Source organism: Hyperolius riggenbachi, chromosome 1 (assembly GCF_040937935.1).
Source record: "Hyperolius riggenbachi isolate aHypRig1 chromosome 1, aHypRig1.pri, whole genome shotgun sequence".
NCBI classification, from domain to species: Eukaryota; Metazoa; Chordata; class Amphibia; order Anura; family Hyperoliidae; genus Hyperolius; species Hyperolius riggenbachi.
The window spans coordinates 589783545-589807272 of record NC_090646.1 but is presented as its reverse complement, the minus strand read 5'-3'; the positions used below and the strand labels follow the sequence as shown (position 1 = coordinate 589807272).

At 46.4% G+C, this 23728-nt stretch overlaps 1 protein-coding gene across 3 annotated transcripts in view; it reads right to left on the bottom strand.

Annotated features, from left to right (window-relative positions):
• Positions 1-23728, bottom strand: part of AGGF1 (angiogenic factor with G-patch and FHA domains 1) — a 105740-nt gene that overhangs the window by 51696 nt on the left and 30316 nt on the right. For all 3 annotated transcript variants that reach the window (XM_068248923.1, XM_068248915.1, XM_068248933.1), the window contains exons 6-8: positions 18815-18905; positions 15181-15455; positions 2448-2579 (exon numbers count right to left, since the gene is read on the bottom strand). In XM_068248923.1, the coding sequence (XP_068105024.1) occupies positions 2448-2579; positions 15181-15455; positions 18815-18905 (498 nt within the window). The remainder of the gene's footprint in view (positions 1-2447; positions 2580-15180; positions 15456-18814; positions 18906-23728) is intronic.

The following is a 23728-nucleotide window of genomic DNA, read 5'->3' as shown; positions in this document are numbered from 1 at the left end:
CTGTGTGATGCGGAAGGAGGCAGGGCTCGGTTACCATAGTAACGGCGATACATATCGCCGTTACAGGAAGCCGCTGCCCTGCTTCCTTCCGCATCACACAGAGCAGCCGGAGATACGCTGCTAGAATAAACACATGTGCCGGAGAGGGGAGAGCGGCAGCTGTTAAGGTAATAACAGCGGCGGCCGCGGGGACGGGCGGGAGGGCACTATACTGGCTATACTGGGGCACTATACTAGCTATACTGGGGCGCTATACTGGGGCACTATGCTGGCTATACTGGGGCACTATTCTGGCTATACTGGGGCACTATACTAGCTATACTGGGGGGCTATACTGTGGCACTATACTGGGGCACTATACTAGCTATACTGGGGGGCTATACTGGGGCACTATGCTGGCTATACTGGGGCACTATACTAGCTATACTGGGGCACTATACTAGCTATACTGGGGCACTATACTGGCTATACTGGGGCACTATACTAGCTATACTGGGGCACTATACTGGGGCACTATACTAGCTATACTGGGGGGCTATACTGGGGCACTATACTGGGGCACTATGCTGGCTATACTGGGGCACTAGTGTGCCGCGGAACGTTGCCTGGTGTGCCGTCCTCTTCTCCCCCTCCCTCCCGTCCCCGCGGCCGCCGCTGTTATTACCTTAGCAGCGGCCGCTCTCCCATCTCCAGCGCATGTGTTTATTCTAGCAGCGTATCTCCGGCTGCTCTGTGTGATGCGGAAGGAGGCAGGGCTCGGTTACCATAGTAACGGCGATACATATCGCCGTTACAGGAAGCCGCTGCCCTGCTTCCTTCCGCATCACACAGAGCAGCCGGAGATACGCTGCTAGAATAAACACATGCGCCGGAGAGGGGAGAGCGGCAGCTGTTAAGGTAATAACAGCGGCGGCCGCGGGGACGGGCGGGAGGGCACTATACTGGCTATACTGGGGCACTATACTAGCTATACTGGGGCACTATACTAGCTATACTGGGGCACTATACTAGCTATACTGGGGCACTATGCTGGCTATACTGGGGCACTATACTGGCTATACTGGGGGGCTATACTGGGGCACTATGCTGGCTATACTGGGGCACTATACTAGCTATACTGGGGCACTATACTAGCTATACTGGGGCACTATACTAGCTATACTGGGGCACTATACTAGCTATACTGGGGGGCTATACTGGGGCACTATACTGGGGCACTATGCTGGCTATACTGGGGCACTATACTGGCTATACTGGGGCGCTATACTGGAGCACTATACTAGCTATACTGGGGCACTATACTAGCTATACTGGGGCACTATACTAGCTATACTGGGGCACTATACTAGCTATACTGGGGCGCTATACTAGCTATACTGGGGCGCTATACTAGCTATACTGGGGCACTATACTAGCTATACTGGGGCACTATACTAGCTATACTGGGGCACTATACTAGCTATACTGGGGCACTATACTAGCTATACTGGGGCACTATACTGGCTATACTGGGGCACTATACTAGCTATACTGGGGCACTATACTAGCTATACTGGGGCACTATACTAGCTATACTGGGGCACTATGCTGGCTATACTGGGGCACTATACTGGCTATACTGGGGGGCTATACTGGGGCACTATGCTGGCTATACTGGGGCACTATACTAGCTATACTGGGGCACTATACTAGCTATACTGGGGCACTATACTAGCTATACTGGGGCACTATACTAGCTATACTGGGGGGCTATACTGGGGCACTATACTGGGGCACTATGCTGGCTATACTGGGGCACTATACTGGCTATACTGGGGCGCTATACTGGAGCACTATACTAGCTATACTGGGGCACTATACTAGCTATACTGGGGCACTATACTAGCTATACTGGGGCGCTATACTGGAGCACTATACTAGCTATACTGGGGCACTATACTAGCTATACTGGGGCACTATACTAGCTATACTGGGGCACTATACTAGCTATACTGGGGCACTATACTGGCTATACTGGGGCACTATACTGGCTATACTGGGGCACTATACTAGCTATACTGGGGGGCTATACTGTGGCACTATACTGGGGCACTATACTAGCTATACTGGGGGGCTATACTGGGGCACTATGCTGGCTATACTGGGGCACTATGCTGGCTATACTGGGGCAACAAAACTCCCTACACTGGGGCAACTATGCTAGCTATGCAGCCGCACCCCAGCCCCCCCCCCCCCCCCCCCCCATAGCCTGCTACGCACGGCACTGTCCACTAGGTCGCGCAAACAACCGGGGGCCGCATCCCCGCCCCCATACACACCCCCCCACGACGTTCCCCGGAGAAAAAATTTGGTCAGACAGTGTTCCCCGGGCCGGAACAGGTTGGGAACCACTGCCCTAGTCAGACTGCCAACTGACTAGAAACAAAACACATAGGAAGCACACATACCGAGTCATAGTAGAATCCGGTACTGTGGTTGTAGTACAAGCCAGTGTTTTCATCGTAGGTAAATCCTGTCTGGGACAAAGCAGCTTCTGCCGTTGCTCTCAAACTTTCTGCAAGCGAAGTGCTTTCCTGTTCCTGAAGAAAAAAATAGCCCATTATTATCCTTACACAAGACAATATTGTCTCACAGATAGCTGGTATTGCCATGTCACAGCAGCTATGCAAACTTCCACATGGCTATCTGAAATCTATGCTCAGATTCCGTGTCTATTCAACTTTGGTTGAAGTCATTAAAAAAAAAAAAATTATCCTAATTAATCTTACTTTGAAAAGGAAAAGTGATGGTGACACATTGCACCTTTGTAATGGGGAAGACGCTTGGATAAAAATACAAGACCTTGCTGTCCAAAATCCTCCAAATACCTCTAGCTGTGTTACCTCATTTCACAGACCCCCAAGGCCACATTCAGAGTTTGGCCTCGATTCAATAATAAAAAAAAAATCTTGTCGGGAAAATACCGCACTCGGTATTCTCCCGGTCTGTGTGCTAATTCATAAAGATTTCCCCAGCTGCCTTTGAAGGTCGGTAAATTACCGCAGCCCATTGAGCGGTAGAGTAGAGCAGTGTGGCGATTCTCTCTTTTGCCCTGCACAAATGACTCCACAAATGACTCAGACAGATGACTCGCACAGACTTTCCCTGCCTGCTAAATGACTCACACAGACGGCTCTCTGGCTCTCTACACAGATGACTCAAACAGACTTCGGCTCTCTGCACTTTGCATTCATCAGAGGTGTCGGTAACTTGTTAACGCCTCACCAGAGATGTCGGCAACTATCGTCAGGCTTACCGCTTGTTGCAGGCTTTATGAATTGACATTTGCTGACAATTTACTGACATGTGTTGGAGGTAACTACAGCCAAGTCGGTAATTTATCTCCTTGGTCGGTAATGACAGCTTTTCATGCGGTAACAGCCTTTATGAATTGACACATTTCTAAGTGGTCGGGAAAGTCTGCTGTTTTCAGCATTACAGCATGTGGTAATGCTTTATGAATCGAGGCCTTTGTGTTTATCCATTTCAAAAAAGCAGGCAGTTTAACATGCAATTAAAAAAAAAAATAATGATGCATACTGTTAAGCAATAAGAAGTGTTTCTGATAATGAAACCAGAATATTTCATGTAGAAGTGGGTATTCTGAATAATTTACTGCATTCTACTACTATATGTCTGTACGGTTCTCTTATAAGCGTTAAAGAGACTCTTAAGTCTCTTTTTTTAACCTTATGTTGTCATAAAATCCTCTGCAGCATTAATTTCCAAGTGGATTCGCCGCATCCCCGTGGCAGATGAGTGATTTATTACTGAGAAATAGACCTGCAAAGTTCCACGACTTTACAGGTCGCAGATTATGCTGCCCTGGGGAGGCAGAGCTTTGTGCTGTATCTCTGCCTCCTCCCCGCCCCTCTCAGTGAAAGACGACTGAGAGGGGTGGGGAGAGGCGGCGATCGGCAGAGATTGACTGCTGAGGAGGCAGAGCTACAGCACAAAGCTCTGCCTCTTCGAGGAAGTAAAGCCCTGCGAGCCCTGGAACTTTGCAGGTCTATTTCTCAGTAATAAATCATTCATCTGCTGTGGGGAAGCAGTAATTCCACTTGGAAATTAATGCTGAAGAGGATTTTATGACAATATAAGGTAAAAAAATAAAAAAAAATAAAAAAAGACTTCACAGTCTCTTTAACCACTTCCCGACCGCCTAACGCACAGAGGCGGCCGGGAAGTGGACCCCGCAAGGACCAGCTCACCCACAGAGGCGGCGGTCCTTGCAGGGGCATGGGCGGAGCGATAGCGTCATCCGTGACGCGATCCACCGCAGGCGCCTGACTCCGCTCACCTGCCGCAACATCCCGCCGGCCATACGGAAGCGCCGGCGGGATGTTAACCCCACGATCGCATACAAAGTGTATAATACACTTTGTAATGTTTACAAAGTGTATTACACAGGCTGCCTCCTGCCCTGGTGGTCCCAGTGTCCGAGGGACCACCAGGGCAGGCTGCAGCCACCCAAGTCTGCACCCAAGCACACTGATCCCCCCCCCCCCCTGATCGCCCACAGCACCCCTTAGACCCCCCCCCTGCCCACCTCCCAGACCCCTGTTTACACCCAATCACCCATCAATCACTCCCTGTCACTATCTGTCAACGCTATTTTTTTTTTTAACCCTAAACTGCCCCCTGGGGACTCCTGATCACCCCCCCACCCCTCAGATTCTCCCCAGACCCCCCCCCCCCCCCCTGTGTACTGTATACCTCTATCCCCCTGATCACCCGTCAATCACCCCCTGTCACTGCCACCCATCAATCAGCCCCTAACCTGCCCCTTGCGGGCAATCTGATCACCCACCCACACCAATAGATCGCCCGCAGATCCGACGTCAGATCACCTCCCAAGTGCAGTGTTTACATCTGTTCTCTACCCTAAACACCCACTAATTACCCATCAATCACCCCCTATCACCACCTGTCACTGTTACCCATCAGATCAGACCCTAATCTGCCCCTTGCGGGCACCCAATCACCCGCCTACATGCTCAGATTGCCCTCAGACCCCCCCTTATCAATTCGCCAGCGCATTAGTTACATCTGTTCTTCCCTGTAATAACCCACTGATCACCTGTCAATCATCCATCAATCACCCCCTATCACTGCCACCCATCAATCACCCCCTGGCACTGCCACCCATCAATCAGCTCCTAACCTGCCCCTTGCGGCCAATCTGATCACCCACCCACACCAATAGATCGCCCACAGAGCCGACGTCAGATCACCTCCCAAGTGCAGTGTTTACATCTGTTCTCTACCCTAAACACCCACTAATTACCCATCAATCATGCCCTATCACCACCTGTCACTGTTACCCATCAGATCAGACCCTAATCTGCCCCTTGTGGGCACCCAATAACCCGCCCACATTGCCCTCAGACCCCCCCTTATCAATTCACCAGTGCATTAGTTACATCTGTTCTTCCCTGTAATAACCCACTGATCACCTGTCAATCACCCATAAATCACCCCCTGTCACTGCCACCCATCAATCACCCCCTGGCAATGCCACCCATCAATCACCCCCTGGCAATGCCACTCATCAATCAGCCCCTAACCTGCCCCTTGCGGGCAATCTGATCACCCACACCAATAGATCGCCCGCAGATCCGACGTCAGATCACCTCCCAAGTGCATTGTTTACATCTGTTCTCTCCTCCAAACACCCACTAATTACCCATCAATAACCCCCTGTCACTGCTATCCATCAGATTAGACCCCTATCTGCCCCTAGGGCACTCAATCACCCGCCCACACCCTCAGAACGCCCTCAGACCCCAGCCCTGATCACCTCGCCAGTGCATTGCTTGCATCTATTCCCCCCTCTAATCACACCTTGAGACACCCATCAATCACCTCCTGTCACCCCCTAGCACACCTACCCATCAGATCAGGCCCTAATTTGCCCCGTGTGGGCTCCTGATCACTCGGCCAAACCCTCAGATCCCCCTCAGACCCCCTTCCGATCACCTCCCCAGTGCATTGATTGCATCTATTTTCCCCTCTAAACACCCCCTGAGACACCCATCAATCACCTCCTGTCACCCCCCCTAGCACTCCTATCCATCAGATCAGGCCCAATACAACCTGTCATCTAAAAAGGCCACCCTGCTTATGACCGGTTCCACAAAATTTGCCCCCTGATACACAACCTGTCATCAAATTTTGCAGATGCTTATACCCCTGGTCATTTTGAGACATTTGGTTTCCAGACTACTCACGGTTTTGGGCCCGTAAAATGCCAGGGCGGTATAGGAACCCCACAAGTGACCCCATTTTAGAAAAAAGACACCCCAATGTATTCTGTTAGGTGTATGACGAGTTCATAGAAGATTTTATTTATTGTCAAAAGTTAGCGGAAATTGATATATTTTTTTCACAAAGTGTCATTTTTCACTAACTTGTGACAAAAAATTAAATCTTCTATGAACTCGCCATACACCTAACGGAATACCTTGGGGTGTCTTCTTTCTAAAATGGGGTCACTTGTGGGGTTTCTATACTGCCCTGGCATTTTAGGGGCCCTAAACTGTGAGGAGTAGTCTAGAAAACAAATGCCCTGTGAATAGGACGTTGCGCCCCTTAGCGCACTTAGGCTGCAAAAAAGTGTCACACATGTGGTATCACCGTACTCAGGAGAAGTAGTATAATGTGTTTTGGGGTGTATTTTTACACATACCCATGCTGGGTGGGAGAAATATCTCTGTAAATGGACAATTGTGTGTAAAAAAAAAAAATCAAAAAATGGTCATTTACAGAGATATTTCTCCCACCCAGCATGGGTATGTGTAAAAATACACCCCAAAACACATTATACTACTTCTCCTGAGTACGGCGGTACCACATGTGTGGCACTTTTTTACACCCTAAGTGCGCTAAGGGGCCCAAAGTCCAATGAGTACCTTTAGGATTTCACAGGTCATTTTGCGACATTTGGTTTCAAGACTACTCCTCACGGTTTAGGGCCCCTAAAATGCTAGGGCAGTATAGGAACCCCACAAATGAACCCATTTTAGAAAGAAGACACCCAAAGGTATACCGTTAGGAGTATGGTGAGTTCATAGAAGATTTTATCTTTTGTCACAAGTTAGCGGAAAATGACACTGTGAAAAAAAAAAAAAACAATTAAAATCAATTTCCGCTAACTTGTGACAAAAAATAAAAATCTTCTATGAACTCACCATACTCCTAACGGAATACCTTGGGGTGTCTTCTTTCTAAAATGGGTTCATTAGTGGGGTTCCTATACTGCCCTGGCATTTTAGGGGCCCTAAACCGTGAGGAGTAGTCTTGAAACAAAAATGACCTGTGAAATCCTAAAGGTACTCATTGGACTTTGGGCCCCTTAGCACAGTTAGGGTGCAAAAAAGTGCCACACATGTGGTATCGTCGTACTCGGGAGAAGTAGTACAATGTGTTTTGGGGTGTATTTTTACACATACCCATGCTGGGTGGGAGAAATATCTCTGTAAATGGATAATTATGTGTAAAAAAAAAAAAAATCAAAAAATGGTCATTTACAGAGATATTTCTCCCACCAGCATGGGTATGTGTAAAAATACACCCCAAAACACATTATACTACTTCTCCTGAGTACGGCAATACCACATGTGTGGCACTTTTTTGCACCCTAACTGCGCTAAGGGGTTTAAAGTCAAATGAGCACCTTTAGGCTTTACAGGGGTGCTTACAAATAGGCACCCCCCAAAATGCCAGGACAGTAAACACACCCCACAAATTACCCCATTTTGGAAAGTAGACAACAATTCACTTTTGACACCAAACGCTATAACTTTTACCCAAACCAATAAATATAGGCTGAATGGGTTTTTTTTAATCAAAAACATGTTTGTCCACATTTTTCGCGCTGCATGTATACAGAAATTTTACTTTATTTGAAACATGTCAGCACAGAAAGTTAAAAAAAATCATTTTTTTGACAAAATCCATGTCTTTTTTGATGAATATAATAAAAAGTAAAAATCGCAGGAGCAATCAAATAGCACCAAAAGAAAGCTTTATTAGTGACAAGAAAAGGAGCCAAAATTCATTTAGGTGGTAGGTTGTATGAGCGAGCAATAAACCGTGAAAGCTGCAGTGGTCTGAATGGAAAAAAAGTGCCTGGTCCTTAAGGGGGGTAAAGCCCACGGTCCTCAAGTGGTTAAACCTCATTAACCACTTGAGGACCGTGGGCTTTCTACCCCTTAAGGAGCGGCCACTTTTGATTTCCTCCTTCGATTTTTACTTTTTATTATATTCATCAAAAAAGACATGGATTTTGGCAAAAAAATGATTTTTTTAACTTTCTGTGCTGACATTTTTCAAATAAAGTAAAATTTCTGTATACATGCAGCGCGAAAAATGTGGACAAACATGTTTTCGATAAAAAAAACCCCATTCAGTGTATATTTATTGGTTTGGGTAAAAGTTATAGCGTTTACAAACTATGGTGCAAAAAGTGAATTTTCCCATTTTCAAGCATCTATGACTTTTCTGACCACCTGACATGTTTCATGAGGGGCTAGAATTCCAGGATAGTATAAATACCCCCCCAAATGACCCCATTTTGGAAAGAAGACATCCCAAAGTATTCACTGAGAGGCATAGTGAGTTCATAGAAGATATTAATTTTTGTCACAAGTAAGCGGAAAATGACACTGTGACAAAAAAAAAAAAAAAAAAAAAAAGTTTCCATTTCTTCTAACTTGCGACAAAAAAAAAAAAATGAAATCTGCCACGGACTCACCATGCCCCTCTCTGAATACCTTGAAGTGTCTACTTTCCAAAATGGGGTCATTTGTGGGGTGTGTTTACTGTCCTCGCATTTTGGGGGGTGCTAATTTGTAAGCACCCATGTAAAGCCTAAAGGTGCTCATTGGACTTTGGGCCCCTTAGCGCAGTTAGGCTGCAAAAAAGTGCCACACATGTGGTATTGCCGTACTCAGGAGAAGTAGTATAATGTGTTTTGGGGTGTATTTTTACACATACCCATGCTGGGTGGGAGAAATATCTCTGTAAATGACAATTTTTTAAATTTTTTTTTTACACACAATTGTCCATTTACAGAGATCTTTCTCCCACTCAGCATGGGTATGTGTAAAAATACACCCCAAAACACATTATACTACTTCTCCTGAGTACGGCGATACCACATGTGTGGCACTTTTTTGCACCCTAACTGCGCTAAGGGGCCCAAAGTCCAATGAGTACCTTTAGGATTTCACAGGTCATTTTGAGAAATTTTGTTTCAAGACTACTCCTCACGGTTTAGGGCCCCTAAAATGCCAGGACAGTATAGGAACCCCACAAATGACTCCATTTTAGAAAGAAGACACCCCAAGGTATTCTGTTAGTAGTACGGTGAGTTCATAGAAGATTTTATTTTTAGTCACAAGTTAGCGGAAATTGATTTTTATTGTTTTTTTTCACAGTGTTATTTTCCGCTAACTTGTGACAAAAAATAAAATCTTCTATGAACTCACCGTACTACTAACAGAATACCTTGGGGTGTCTTTCTAAAATGGAGTCATTTGTGGGGTTCCTATACTGTCCTGGCATTTTAGGGGCCCTAAACCGTGAGGAGTAGTCTTGAAACAAAATTTCTCAAAATGACCTGTGAAATCCTAAAGGTACTCATTGGACTTTGGGCCCCTTAGCGCAGTTAGGGTGCAAAAAAGTGCCACACATGTGGTATCGCCGTACTCGGGAGAAGTAGTACAATGTGTTTTGGGGTGTATTTTTACACATACCAATGCTGGGTGGGAGAAATAACTATGTAAATGGACAATTGTGTGTAAAAAAATCAAAAGATTGTCATTTACAGAGGTATTTCTCCCACCCAGCATGGGTATGTGTAAAAATACACCCCAAAACACATTATACTACTTCTCCCGAGTACGGCGATACCACATGATTGGCACTTTTTTGCAGCCTAACTGCGCTAAGGGGCCCAAAGTCCAATGAGTACCTTTAGGATTTCACAGGTCATTTTTGTTTCAAGACTACTCCTCACGGTTTAGGGCCCCTAAAATGCCAGGACAGTATAGGAACCCCACTAATGACCCCATTTTAGAAAGAAGACACCCCAAGGTATTCCGTTAGGAGTATGGTGAGTTCATAGAAGCTTTTATTTTTTTGTCACAAGTTAGCGGAAATTGATTTTAATTGTTTTTTTTCACAAAGTGTCATTTTCCGCTAACTTGTGACAAAAAATAAAAATCTTCTATGAACTCACCATACTCCTAACGGAATACGTTTGGGTGTCTTATTTCTAGAATGGGGTCATTTGTGGGGTTCCTATACTGCCCTGGCATTTTAGGGGCCCTAAACCGTGAGGAGTAGTTTTGAAACAAAAATGACCTGTGAAATCCTAAAGGTACTCATTGGACTTTGGGCCACTTAGCGCAGTTAGGCTGCAAAAAAGTGCCAATCATGTGGTATCGCCGTACTCGGGAGACGTAGTATAATGTGTTTTGGGGTGTATTTTTACACATACCCATGCTGGGTGGGAGAAATACCTCTGTAAATGACAATTGTTTGATTTTTTTTACACACAATTGTCCATTTACAGAGAGATTTCTCCCACCCAGCATGGGTATGTGTAAAAATACACCCCAAAACACATTATACTACTTCTCCTGAGTACGGCGATACCACATGTGTGACACTTTTTTGCAGCCTAGGTGAGCTAAGGGGCCCAACGTCCTAATCACAGGTCATTTTGAGGCATTTGTTTTCTAGACTACTCCTCACGGTTTAAGGCCCCTAAAATGCCAGGGCAGTATAGGAACCCCACAAGTGACCCCATTTTAGAAAGAAGACACCCCAAGGTGTTCCGTTAGGTGTATGGCGAGTTCATAGAAGATTTTATTTTTTGTCACAAGTTAGTGAAAAATGACACTTTGTGAAGAAAAAAAAACAAAAATCAATTTCCGCTAACTTTTGACAAAAAATAAAATCTTCTATGAACTCGTCATACACCTAACAGAATACATTGGGGTGTCTTTTTTCTAAAATGGGGTCAGTTTGTGGGGTTCCTATACCGCCCTGGCATTTTACGGGCCCAAAACCGTTAGTAGTCTGGAAACCAAATGTCTCAAAATGATTGTTCAGGGGTATAAGCATCTGAAAATTTTGATGACAGGTGGTCTATGAGGGGGCGAATTTTGTGGAACCGGTCATAAGCAGGGTGGCCTTTTAGATGACAGGTTGTATTGGGCCTGATCTGATGGATAGGAGTGCTAGGGGGGTGACAGGAGGTGATTGATGGGTGTCTCAGGGGGTGGTTAGAGGGGAAAATAGATGCAATCAATGCACTGGGGAGGTGATCGGAAGGGGGTCTGAGGGTTTGGCCGAGTGATCAGGAGCCCACACGGGGCAAATTAGGGCCTGATCTGATGGGTAGGTGTGCTAGGGGGTGACAGGAGGTGATTGATGGGTGTCTCAAGGTGTGATTAGAGGGGGGAATAGATGCAAGCAATGCACTGGCGAGGTGATCAGGGCTGGGGCCTGAGGGCATTCTGAGGGTGTGGGCGGGTGATTGAGTGCCCTAGGGGCAGATAGGGGTCTAATCTGATAGGTAGCAGTGACAGGGGGTGATTGATGGGTGATTAGTGGGTGTTTAGGGTAGAGAACAGATATAAACATTGCACTTGGGAGGTGATCTGACGTCGGATCTGCGGGCGAACTATTGGTGTGGGTGGGTGATCAGATTGCCCGCAAGGGGCATGTTAGGGGCTGATTGATGAGTGGCAGTGACAGGGGGTGATTGATGGGTGGCAGTGACAGGGGGTGATTGATGGGTAATTGACAGGTGATTGACAGGTGATCAGTGGGTTATTACAGGGAAGAACAGATGTAACTAATGCACTGGCGAATTGATAAGGGGGGGTCTGAGGGCAATCTGAGCGTGTAGGCGGGTGATTGGGTGCCCGCAAGGGGCAGATTAGGGTCTGATCTGATGGGTAACAGTGACAGGTGGTGATAGGGGGTGATTGATGGGTAATTAGTGGGTGTTTAGAGGAGACAATAGATGTAAACACTGCGCTTGGGTGGTGATCTGATGTCGGATCTGCGGTCGATCTATTGGTGTGGGTGGGTGATCAGATTGCCCGCAAGGGGCAGGTTAGGGGCTGATTGATGGGTGGCAGTGACAGGGGGTGATTGATGGGTGATTGACAGGTGATCAGGGGGGATAGATGCATACAGTACACAGGGGGGGGGGGGGGGTCTGGGGAGAATCTGAGGAGTGGGGGGGTGATCAGGAGGGGGCAGTGGGCAGGGGGGGGGGGATAAAAAAAAAATAGCGTTGACAGATAGTGACAGGGAGTGATTGATGGGTGATTAGGGGGGTTATTGGGTGCAAACAGGGGTCTGGGGGGTGGGCAGGGGGGGGGTCTGAGGGGTGCTGTGGGCGATCTGGGGCAGGGGGGGAGAAATCAGTGTGCTTGGGTGCGACATAGGGTGGCTGCAGCCTGCCCTGGTGGTCCCTCGGACACTGGGACCACCAGGGCAGGAGGCAGCCTGTATAATACACTTTGTAAACATTACAAAGTGTATTATACACTTTGTATGCGGCGATCGTCAGGTTAACATCCCGCCGGCGCTTCCGTATGGCCGGCGGGATGTTGCGGCGGGTACGCGGATACGAGCGGCGGCGGAGGATCGCGTCACGGATGACGCGATCGCTCCGCCCATGCCCTTAAATGGACCGCCGCCTCTGTGGGTGAGCCGGTCCTTCAGGGCTCCACTTCCCGGCCGCCCCTGTGCGTTAGGCGGTCGGGAAGTGGTTAAAGTCAAGCTCTAGGCAAGAAAAAAAAAAAAAAATAGGGGTCAGCTCTATAAATTGCACAGTTTTTAGTAAATATCTTGTAAAATGTTACTTTTTCATGTGTGTGTATTTAATTTCCCTGGCGTTAGGATTATTTCCAGATTTAGGGTCTAAAAGCTGTGCAATTTTTTCACAAGCTTTTAGGTTATGTTTACATTATAAATTGGCAGCGCTATTGCACGCGCTGAGCGATTTATAGAGGTTTTTTTTTTTTTTTTTAAAGCGTGCTTTGTGCGTAGAAAAGCGCTTTTCTAAGCAATTCGTATTTTCACTTCCTGACGTCAGTCAGGAAATGAAGTCTTTGACCCGGAAATGGATACAATGTAATTATTCATAAAAGCGTTCAGGAAATCGCTATACAAAGCGCTTTTTCAAGCACTTTGCGATTTTCCTATACCTTCCATTGAGCCAAAGCGCTCAGAAAATGGTACAGGCAGCGCATTGGCAATATCAAAGAAATCGAAACGCTCACATGTGAACACTCTTATAGGAAAGCGTTGCACAAGCGCTTTTAGGGCGATTTCTAAAATCGCCAGTGCTTTAACAGGAAAAAAAAAAAAATCCGTAAACGCTGGCACGGGATTATCGCTCTGATCTGAGGATTTCTGTCCTAAACCTGACTCGGGATTACCGCTAAGGAGGTTAAGTTACTGCAGATGCACAGAGACAGATGGCACACAGAAATACCAAATGCAAGTGTCTCTGCTCTAAATAAACCTCCTTGGCGGCTCATAGTGGAAAAAAGAAGCCAGGAGGGGTAATCCCAAAGCATGGCTCGGGGAAGGCACTGGGATGTATGGGGATGCTGTGCAGCGACAGTTACAACTCACCTCCCCCAGCATCCAGATACTTGGCAGCACGGCTTCTTCCGGTCCTCAGAGGCCATCGATCCCTCAGGTGAGATTGCCGGTTGTCACAGGACAACAGATGGCAATCTCACCATAGGGGTAGAGTGCGACTAGGTGGAAAGGAGGGAGAATTGCAGTGCTGGCTCCCAGAAAGGTGAGTAAAGTGCAGGGGGTGCTGCAGACTCTCTGCAGGTATGATTCTTTTCCTGCTTGGTCCAACAGCTAATGAAAAAAAACAAATAAAAAACTGTACAACTTTTAGACACTAAATTGAGGAAAGAATCATACCACCAGGGAGGTTAAATGGTAGGTTTGAAACAGGCTTTTTCCTCTGTGCAGAAAATTTGCCACGCAGGAAGATGGGAATTAAAGGAAAACGCAAGTGAGAGATATACAGAGGCAACCATCTTCATTCCTTTTTAAAAAATGCCAGTTTCCTGGCTGTCATGCTGAGCTTTTGGCTTTAGTTTTTTAAGTCACACACCTGCAACAAGCAAGCAGCTGATGACAATCACCCCAGAGTCAAAGCATCTGATCTGCATGCTCATTCTGGGCCAGTGACTTAACAAGGTATTAGAGGCAGAGCATCAGCACAGATGTCACACAGCTGGCATAGTTTAACAGAGAATGAAGATGATAGCCTCTGTATCTCACAACTGAAGTGAGAGGAAAATGTAAGCTGCCATATTTATTTGCTTATAAACAAACAATACCAGTTCTCTGGGAGCCCTGCTGATCTATTTGGCTGCAGTAGTGTCTGAATAACACCACAAACATGCATGCAGCTAATCTTGTCAGATCTGACAATAATGTCAGAAACACCTGATCTGCTGCATGCTTGTCAGGGTCTATGGCTAAAAGTATTAGAGGCAGAGGATCAGCAGGACAGCCAGGTAACCAGTATTGCTAAAAAAACAATTAATTTGGCAGCCTCCATAACCCTCTTGCTTCAGTTGTCCTTTAAGGCACCCTTGCCATAGTTACAAATCAAGTCAAGCCCAACTAATATTTTAAATATTAGGTGCATTCAGCACCAACTACCCCAAATACTACTGGAAGCACACAGATGCACCTATCACCTGCTGCTGAGGCTACTGTCATTCATTATATATTGTGATCAACCACCTCTAATACTGCAATCACTGTTTCCGCGGAGCTCAGGACCACATGCAACTTGGCCATTTCCAGTGGTCCCATGCCCCCCCCGCCCCCATTCATCAGACTTTACACATGTGAATTGTTCGGTTATACCTCCCCTATCTGAACAGGACTAAGCTTAACTCCTGTCTTTAATAACTCTTCTGAGCTGTTTTACAGTTATCACAATTATATAACCATGGTGATAACTGTAAAACAGCTCAAAAGAGTTATTAAAGACAGGAGTTAAGCTTAGTGAATTGAGGCCATTTTCTTTCATCTATGCAACTGTGAGACATCAAGATTGAACTCTCCTACCGGAACAGCCTCAGCGTAATTTGTCTTTTCTTCTCCTCCTATATAGTCACTGCTAAAAACACTGGAGGGCTTCAGTGTGTATGCCGCACTGCTGAGAGCACTGGAGGCTTCCTGTGTATATGCCGCACTGCTGAGAGCATTGGAGGGCTCCTGTGTGTATGCTGTGGGCTCTGCTGTCACCTCAGCTGGCTGACCCTCCTGACTTCCATCCACCTCCTCACATGGGGCTGTATTGCTGGCATCTCCATAGGAAGAATAGTAGTAGCTGTAGTAATCTGAAAAATAATATCAACATTTCACCTCTTATAAAACAAACAAAAAAAATCATTAAGGCCTGGCTTTAATCTAGTGCTGCGGGCAACGCAGGTGATTTTCCCCGCTGTGATTGTGATTTCATTCATAACGAATGCAATCAAAACGCAAACGTGCTGAATAGGCCTGAAAGATAAATCGAATTTAAACAAAAACCACAATCACCAAGATCACAATATCAGAATCGTCAAAGTGGCAATTATCGCGATCACGTCATTTCCACATGGGGGAAGTTTGAAGAAGTGGCGGCCCGCAGCGTTGGACATACCTTCCGCACGAGTCGAAACGCTGCCCGTCCTCTATCGCCATCTGGCGGCTCTCGTGCTTGCCAATACTCCGTGTTCCACATGACATACAGGAAGTATTCAGTGCATTAGAGCCTGCAGGAGGCGAAGTGGATAGACTGGCATCGCTGGATTCATGCTGGAAGGTATGTCCAGAACTGATGCAGCTTGGGGGACAGAGGAGGCACAGAGAGACACAGAGGAGGCACAGAGAGAGACACAGAGAGAAACAGAGCAGGCACAGAGACACAAAGGGAGCGAGAGAGACCCAGAGGAGGCATGAAGAGGCAAAGGGGGCACAAAGAGACGGGAACAGAAGGGGAACAAACAGGCAAAGAGGCGGAACAAAGCTTGATTTTGAAGGAAATCGTGAATCGAATCAAATCGCTCAATTCAATTTTTTCCTAAAATCGTTCAAGCCTAGTGCTGAAATGCATGCAGCCATATGTTGCGATTCTGCAGTGAATCACAGCGCATGGATGAAATCACCAGATAGTCCAGTCTATGCACTGATGCTGCGTTTCCAAAATGCAGCTGAAATCCTATTTCAAGTGTCTGATACCCCTCGGTGATGCGCATTTCTGGGCAAAATTTTACATTTGCAACTTCCCAGTCACCACTCACGTTCATACACATACACACACACACACACACACACACACACACACACACACACACAAAAACCCAACAACCCCCCCCCCCCCCCCCCCCAAATGCGGTTTCCACAGCCTGCCACTGTAATTCAGTGTTTAGGGGGAAAAAAACACTGAACACTTGTTTTAACCGTGCATGAAAGAATGCATGATATGGACTTTATATGGGATGTAAGTTCTAATGCATTTTTCGCTTGTGGGAAATATTTAACAGCCAGGCGCTGATGTAATCATGTGTGCTTATAATAGAGCTCTGATAAATGACACAATAGACATATTTTAACTCTCATTTTAAGATAAAATCTTCCTTAAAATGCTTTGTGTGCCACACTCCCCAAACAATCACACAAATCAGGTGTTTTCCGATTCTGAAGATGGTAAAACAGTCAATGTGCCCCAAAATATGTCAGTCTGAGAAATATCACTCATTTACAAGATCAGTCATAAATCTAATGGTGTATGGTGGCCTTAAAGTGAACCTTAAGCCAGAAAAAAAAAAAATGAGTTTTACTCACCTGGGGCTTCTACCAGCCCCCTGCAGCAGTCCTGTGCCCTCGCAGCCACTCACTCATCCTCTGGTCCCCCGCTGCCAGCTAGTTTCGTTTTTGCCGACAGGCCCGTCAGGACTGGCCATGCGTAGCTCCTGACAGTAATTAGTAAACTATTGCGGGCCGCAACGCGTACAAAAATACGCGTTGCCGCATTACGCACGCATAGATATGCGACAACGCGTATTTCTGTACGCTTTGCGGCCCGCAATAGCGCTAATTAGTCGGGAATGCGGAAAAAGCTACGCATGGCCAGTCCTGATGGGCCTGTCGGCAAAAACGAAACTAGCTGGCAGCGGGGGACCAGAGGATGAGTGAGTGGCTGCGAGGGCACAGGACTGCTGCAGGGGGCTGGTAGAAGCCCCAGGTGAGTAAAACTCATTTTTTTTTTCTGGCTTAAGGTTCACTTTAATAATGGGTTAGGACAAGCATTTGTAACATACCGTAAGTACTGATGGTCATGTCTAAGAGAACTCAAGGAGAAGCATGTGATTTGTGTGATTAGCTGATTTGCAACGCTCTGATTTGCTGTGCTCACATACTGCTTTAGCACATAATCATGACCAGCAAATCAGAGGCTTAATGTAGCCATACAGCTAATGATTTTGGCGGCCGATTGACCAAGAGACAGATCTCTCTATCGAATCTGTTCAGAAAGAAATCTGTTGGCCGCCATTAACCCCAGGCCAATTCCCGATCCATTTCAGCATGAAATCTTATGGGAACTGGCCTTGTGGCACCATGACACCGCCACCTGTCCCCTAATGATTTATGTGTCCTCCCCCAGGTACCCGTGCAGTTATACTTTACCTGCCGCCGTCTGCGCTGAGTGTCCTCGTACTTCCGTATCTGTGCCCCCACGTGATTGCTAGCATTATAGCACATGGGGCATGTATGTGACGTCACACATGCCCCACATGCTATATGCTGGTATCAATTGGAACCCGAATGCCAGAAATAGGGCACAGACACTCAGTACAAACGGCGGCAGGTAAAGTATAACTGCGCACGGGGGTGGGGGGGGGACATAAATCATTAGGGGAGACAGCGGTGAGGGGTTTCCGTTGCGGTCGGCCGTTACCGCTGAGCACCTGATCGTGCAGGTCAGCCCGAGATTTTCCAGCATGTCCGCTGTCTATACATGCAACTAATGTCGGTCCGAAATTGCTGTGATCGGGCATGCTCTTGGCGGCACAGATTTTCATCAGATTTGATAATTATCTAATCTGATGGTCGATCAGCCTCCAAGTCTAAAGATGTATGGCCACTTTTACATATCTATCACCTGACCAAAGTGATCACATGCTTCTCCATGAATTCTCCTAGATATGTAATGTACAAAGAGAATACACATGCAAGTAAAATATTAAAGTGGACTGAACTCAGAACTTCCTCTCTGCTCTACAAGATACACGACAGTATAATAACCTCTAAAGAAAAACATTTGTGAACAAACACAAGCCGAAAAAAACAAAACAAAACATTTCTTTGTTACAGCTGATGCAGATCCTGCATTACACCAGCAGTTTGTCTACTTCCTGCTTTCATGGAAGCAGACACATTGTTAACATCCCGCGTTTACCAATTAGCTCTCTGCCATAGCAGACCGGTGACACAGCTGAGAGATCTAATTACAACTTGTGCTTAGTCACAGATGAGGGGGAATTAGACAGGCTAAACTCTCTAAATACATACAGGGTGTTTTTCTATATGTTTCCCTTCTGTCCTGTGCAAGAGTTGAGGTCCGCTTTAAGGACATTTGAGAACTCATCATCGAAAGACAAGAAATAGTAAAAGGCTCAGTTTGATATGCGTTACCACGGAAGTCAATGCTTACTAGCCCAAGCTGGGTAATCATCTGTCTGCACCTCTTTGTCAGTCTTTTCAGAATTATTACAGTCGTGGATTTTCTGACTTAATTCTTCTACCTACCGAAAACAAGAAAAAAAAAAGAAAGCGCTCATTTATACTTAACAGCTAAACAGAGCACATCAACACACATATGCTGAAATATTGTAAAACAGGTGTCAGGACTAGGCTCGCTAAAATGCATGGGTTCAGCTCAAGGGCTGTCTGAACAAACAGCAAAATGTAGAAGACTCAGGAGACCCGAATATCGACATCATCAAAACCAATGGTGACAAAGGGATTGATGCACAAAGCAGCAGTAATATTGCTCTGTGCAGGGAACACACGTCAATATTACCGTTACTACCAGGGCTGTGGAGTCGGAGTTGAAGCAATTTTTGGGTACCTGGAGTCGGAGTCATAAAAAAAATGCACTGACCTAATAAATTAAAACTGTAAATAACCGCTTCCCGACATGCCGCCACATTAAAAACGCCCTGTTAGAGCCTGTGAACGACTCCAGGAGATTTGAATGCGTCGCACGCCTCCACCACTGCTGTGCATGCGCGCTTACCCCCCCCCCCCCTTGCACTCGCCCCCCCTTCCCGCACTTACCCATGGGTCACTGAGATCCACGATTGGGGAAGGGGAAAAAAATGTTCCCCTAATCAATAAAAATGCCTGGAACGAATGGACATGACCCCGGTCAGGGGCCATGTCCATTCATAATGACAGGAAGCAGTATGCAACGCCATCTAGTGGCTAAAAAGTAAAATAACACACATTCACATACATTTATAATTAAAATGAATCCCTTCAACTTCCAAAGCCCCTTCACACACTTGTTTGTTAAAAAAAAATAAAGACAAAAAAAAATAAAAAAAATACATAAATAGTTGCCATAGTGACTCCGTTTTTTTAATATGTATTTTATGAGGGAATATTATGGTTATTTTACTATATTGGGCTTGTAATTAAGGACTAGACATGAAAAAAAAAAAAAAAAAAAAAAAAAAAAAGAAAAATTACACCTGTGTATTTCCAAATAATATATTGTCACCATTAGAGATGTAGCGAACTGTTCGCCGGCGAACGGTTCCATGCGAACTTTGGGGGTTCGCGTTTGCCTGCAACAGGCGAACTATTGCGGAAGTTCGATTCACTCCATAATGCTCTATTGAGCAAAACTTTGACCCTCTATATCACAGTCAGCAGCCACATTATTGCCAAACACAGTGCTCTCACTGCTGGAGGCCCGCCCCCCCCCCCCCTCCCTTCTCCAAGCAAGGTCCTTATGCCATTTCACTCACTTGTCTTCCTACACTAATTAGTTAAGGGACAGCTGCTTCCCTCCTCCCTCCACCCTTCTACCTATTCCCTCCTCCCTCCGGTAGAGGGAGGAGGGTCTCATCTGCCAGGGAATTATACTATTTCAAAAACCAGTTTACATACCATAGCTGGGAATCGAACCTGGGTCTCACTGTGTGATGGGCAAGCACCCTAACTGCTGTACCACAACAGTAGTAACTGAAGCTGGCCTAGCATTTACTATTTATGCTCAATGCAATAGAAACATTAGGTTGCTTAAAGGGAACCTTAACTGAGAGTGATATGGATGTTTCCTGTAAACAATACCAGTTGCCTGGCAGTCCAGCTGATCTCTGTGACTGCAATAGTGGCTGAATCACACCCTGAAACAAGCATGCAGCTAATCCAGTCTGACTTCAGTCAGAGCACCTGATCTGCATGCTTGTTCAGGGGCTGTGGCTAAAAGTATTAGAGACACAGGATCAGCAGGCGATTCAGGCAACTGGTATTATTTTAAAAGGAAAAATCCATATCCTTCACCGTTTAGGTTCCCTTTAAGGATTAGTAGCATAAAAGCCAACTCACATTGGCTGGGATTTGAACCCGGGTCTCACTGTGTGGTGGGCAAGCACCCTAACCGCTGTACCACAACAGTAGTAACTGAAGCTGGCCTAGCATTTACTATTTATGCTCAATGCAATAGAATAGTAAGACCCGGGTTCAAATCCCAGCCAATGTGAGTTGGCTTTTATGCTACAAATCCTTAAAGGGAAGGTCCAAGCAAAATAAAAAAATGAGTTTCACTTACCTGGGGCTTCTACCAGCCCCATGCATCCATCCTGTGCCCTCGTAGTCACTCACTGCTGCTCCAGTCCCCCGCTGGCAGCTTTCCGACCTCGGAGGTCGGCGGGCCGCATTGCGTACGTTTTTACGCATTCCCGCTACTGCAGGAACATTAACACATACATTTTTACGCATTACTGGTTCAATGCGTAAAAATGTACGCATTGAACCAGGAACGCGTAAAAATGTATGTGTTAATGTTCTTGCACTAGCGGGAATGCGTAAAAACGTACGCAATGCGGCCCGCCGACCTCCGAGGTCGGAAAGCTGCCAGCGGGGGACTGGAGCAGCAGTGAGTGACTACGAGGGCACAGGATGGATGCATGGGGCTGGTAGAAGCCCCAGGTAAGTGAAACTCATGTTTTTATTTTGCTTGGACCTTCCCTTTAAAGGGAACCTAAATGGTTCCAGCAGTGATGTGTATTTCACTCGATCAGGTGTGCCTCCAGGTATTAGAGCCCTTGAAACATGGTTTCTATCATTTTTCCAGCTGTCAGAATTGTTTCTATTTTTCAAAGTTCGCCTCCCCATTGAAGTCTATTGCGGTTCACGAACTTTTTCGCGAACCAAACCTTTCGCAGAGGTTCGCGAATAGGGTTCGCAAACAGAAAATCGGAGGTTCGCGACATCTCTAGTCACCATACATTATGATAGGGACATAATTTAAACGGTGTAATAACCATAACAAATGGTAAAATATGTGGGTTTTAATTATGGTAGGTTTTATTTTAAAACTAAAATGGCTGAAAATTGAGAATTTTTTTTTTTGTACAATTCCCCTTACAATGCATTTAGAATAAAAAAATTCTTAGCAAAATGTACTGCCCAAAGAAAGCCTAATTTGTGGCGAGAACAAAAAGGTATAGATCATTTTGTTGTGATAAGTAGTAATAAAGTTATTGGCGAATGAAAGGGAGGAGTGCTGACAGTTGAAAATGTCTCTGGTCTGTAAAAACCCCTTGAGGGTGAAGCGGTTAAAAGAAAAAAAAATATGATTTTTTTTTCAAACTCCCTTTGCTCATGAAATCAATGAATTCTACATGTTATTAAATTTGGGGATGGTGACTACAAATTAAGTTACACAGTAGTACTGTACCCTACATATGCACTCCCCGCAGAACGGTTGTGAATGTACTGAGAATGTTGTGCACACTGATCGCAGAGGTGTCGTCTATCACCAGTAAATCTGGTTCAGATTGTGCATGAAGAATGTGTAATAGAGGAGGAATCCCCTCATTCTCCTGCAGAGTGTCAGTACAATTAGATGTACCCAGTTCGATTGCCTAGGGCCTGATGGATATTTTTTGCTCCTGACAGCACCCTCAGTATGTACTCTTACCATGGACTTGTTTTGATTTCTATTTTCAAACTATCCGAAAGGGAAGAGTAACAGGGGGTCGTTGCTTATACCCACTCGTGCCAGAAAATGAATGCATTCCCGAACAGCTGGAGATTCCGCGAGCAGCAACAGGAAACCAGAGGGAAAGAAGCCTCATTCGGATCCAGAGGCTTCCCTATCCTTAGGTAAGTATGTGCTAGTCTAGTTAGGGGACACAGCAGGAAACGTCATCGGGAGCAGTTCTCCAATCAGAGCACCTTCTACAGCACTAAGCTTTGCGATTTGGCCAAATCATGTGGGCATAGTGGTGTACTGCTAAATTAAATTCAGTTATTTCTTGCTTTTAAAAAGTCACCTGTTAGTACCAATGTAACTTCAAAGATAACATTCCCATTGAGTGCTGGAGGCCACTATTGTGTGATTTCTGGCAGCAGTCCTGGCAGGGCCATCCTCAGGCAACGTATTGTGTCTGGCTGAGAAGCAGAGCCGTTTCCAGGAATCCGGCAATGATCTCCTCTAGTGCAACACAGAAACTTTATAGTAGTCATCAGTGTTCTCCCCAGGACTAATTAGGTGGGCGGGCCGCCCGGCTGTTTTGAAACCCCGCCCGCCTGGCACTGCAGGAGCGCTCCTCTGCCGATCTATTAACTTCCAGGCAGCTCAGCTAGTGGAGGCTGCTGCCTAGATACACATGTGAGTGGAGCACAGGGAGAATAGTGCCGTGTGACTCGAGGCTGGGGCTGGGGAAAAAGCCTGAAGCTGCAGAAAGACTTTCTCCCCTCTTCCCTGAGCGAATCCACACAGCGTCTCTTCTCTGTTCTGGCTGCATGAATGTCAGCACTGCAGCCAGTCCCATCCCTTCCAGCTCCAGATAGGTTAGGACTGTGCACTGAAATGAGAAGTTAAGAACTCAGAGTTCACCAGGGTCGTACAGACTGAGCCGCCAGGGGATTTCCCGTGGCCTCTTTGAAGCCATGCCCCGCCCACAGGCTTTTTCCTCTGAACAGGATCGGTGGGGCTAGGGCAGGCAGCCAGTCCATCATGTCTCCCGCAGCCGAGAAGAGCAGGGTTTCTCGGCATAAACTCTGCCCCCCAGCGGCCGAAACCCCGCTCCCATAGGACTTCCGCACAGAGGAAGGGTTTCTCCAGCCCTGGGGAAGCTCACCAGGGAGCATGTGTGTGGCAGGTTGAAGCCCTGCCTGGAGGAAGTTGTCTCCTGTCCAGAGGAAGCCCTGCCCCCTAGAGGAATAGAGGAGGAATGGACAGCTGCAGCCAAATGCAGTAAATATGTATCTACTCCCCCCCCCACTAGCCCCAGTGACCTTCTCTCTACCCCCACTAGCCCCAGTGACCTCCTCCCTAGCCCCAGTGACCTTCTCTCTAGCCCCAGTGACCTCCTCCCTAGCCCCAGTA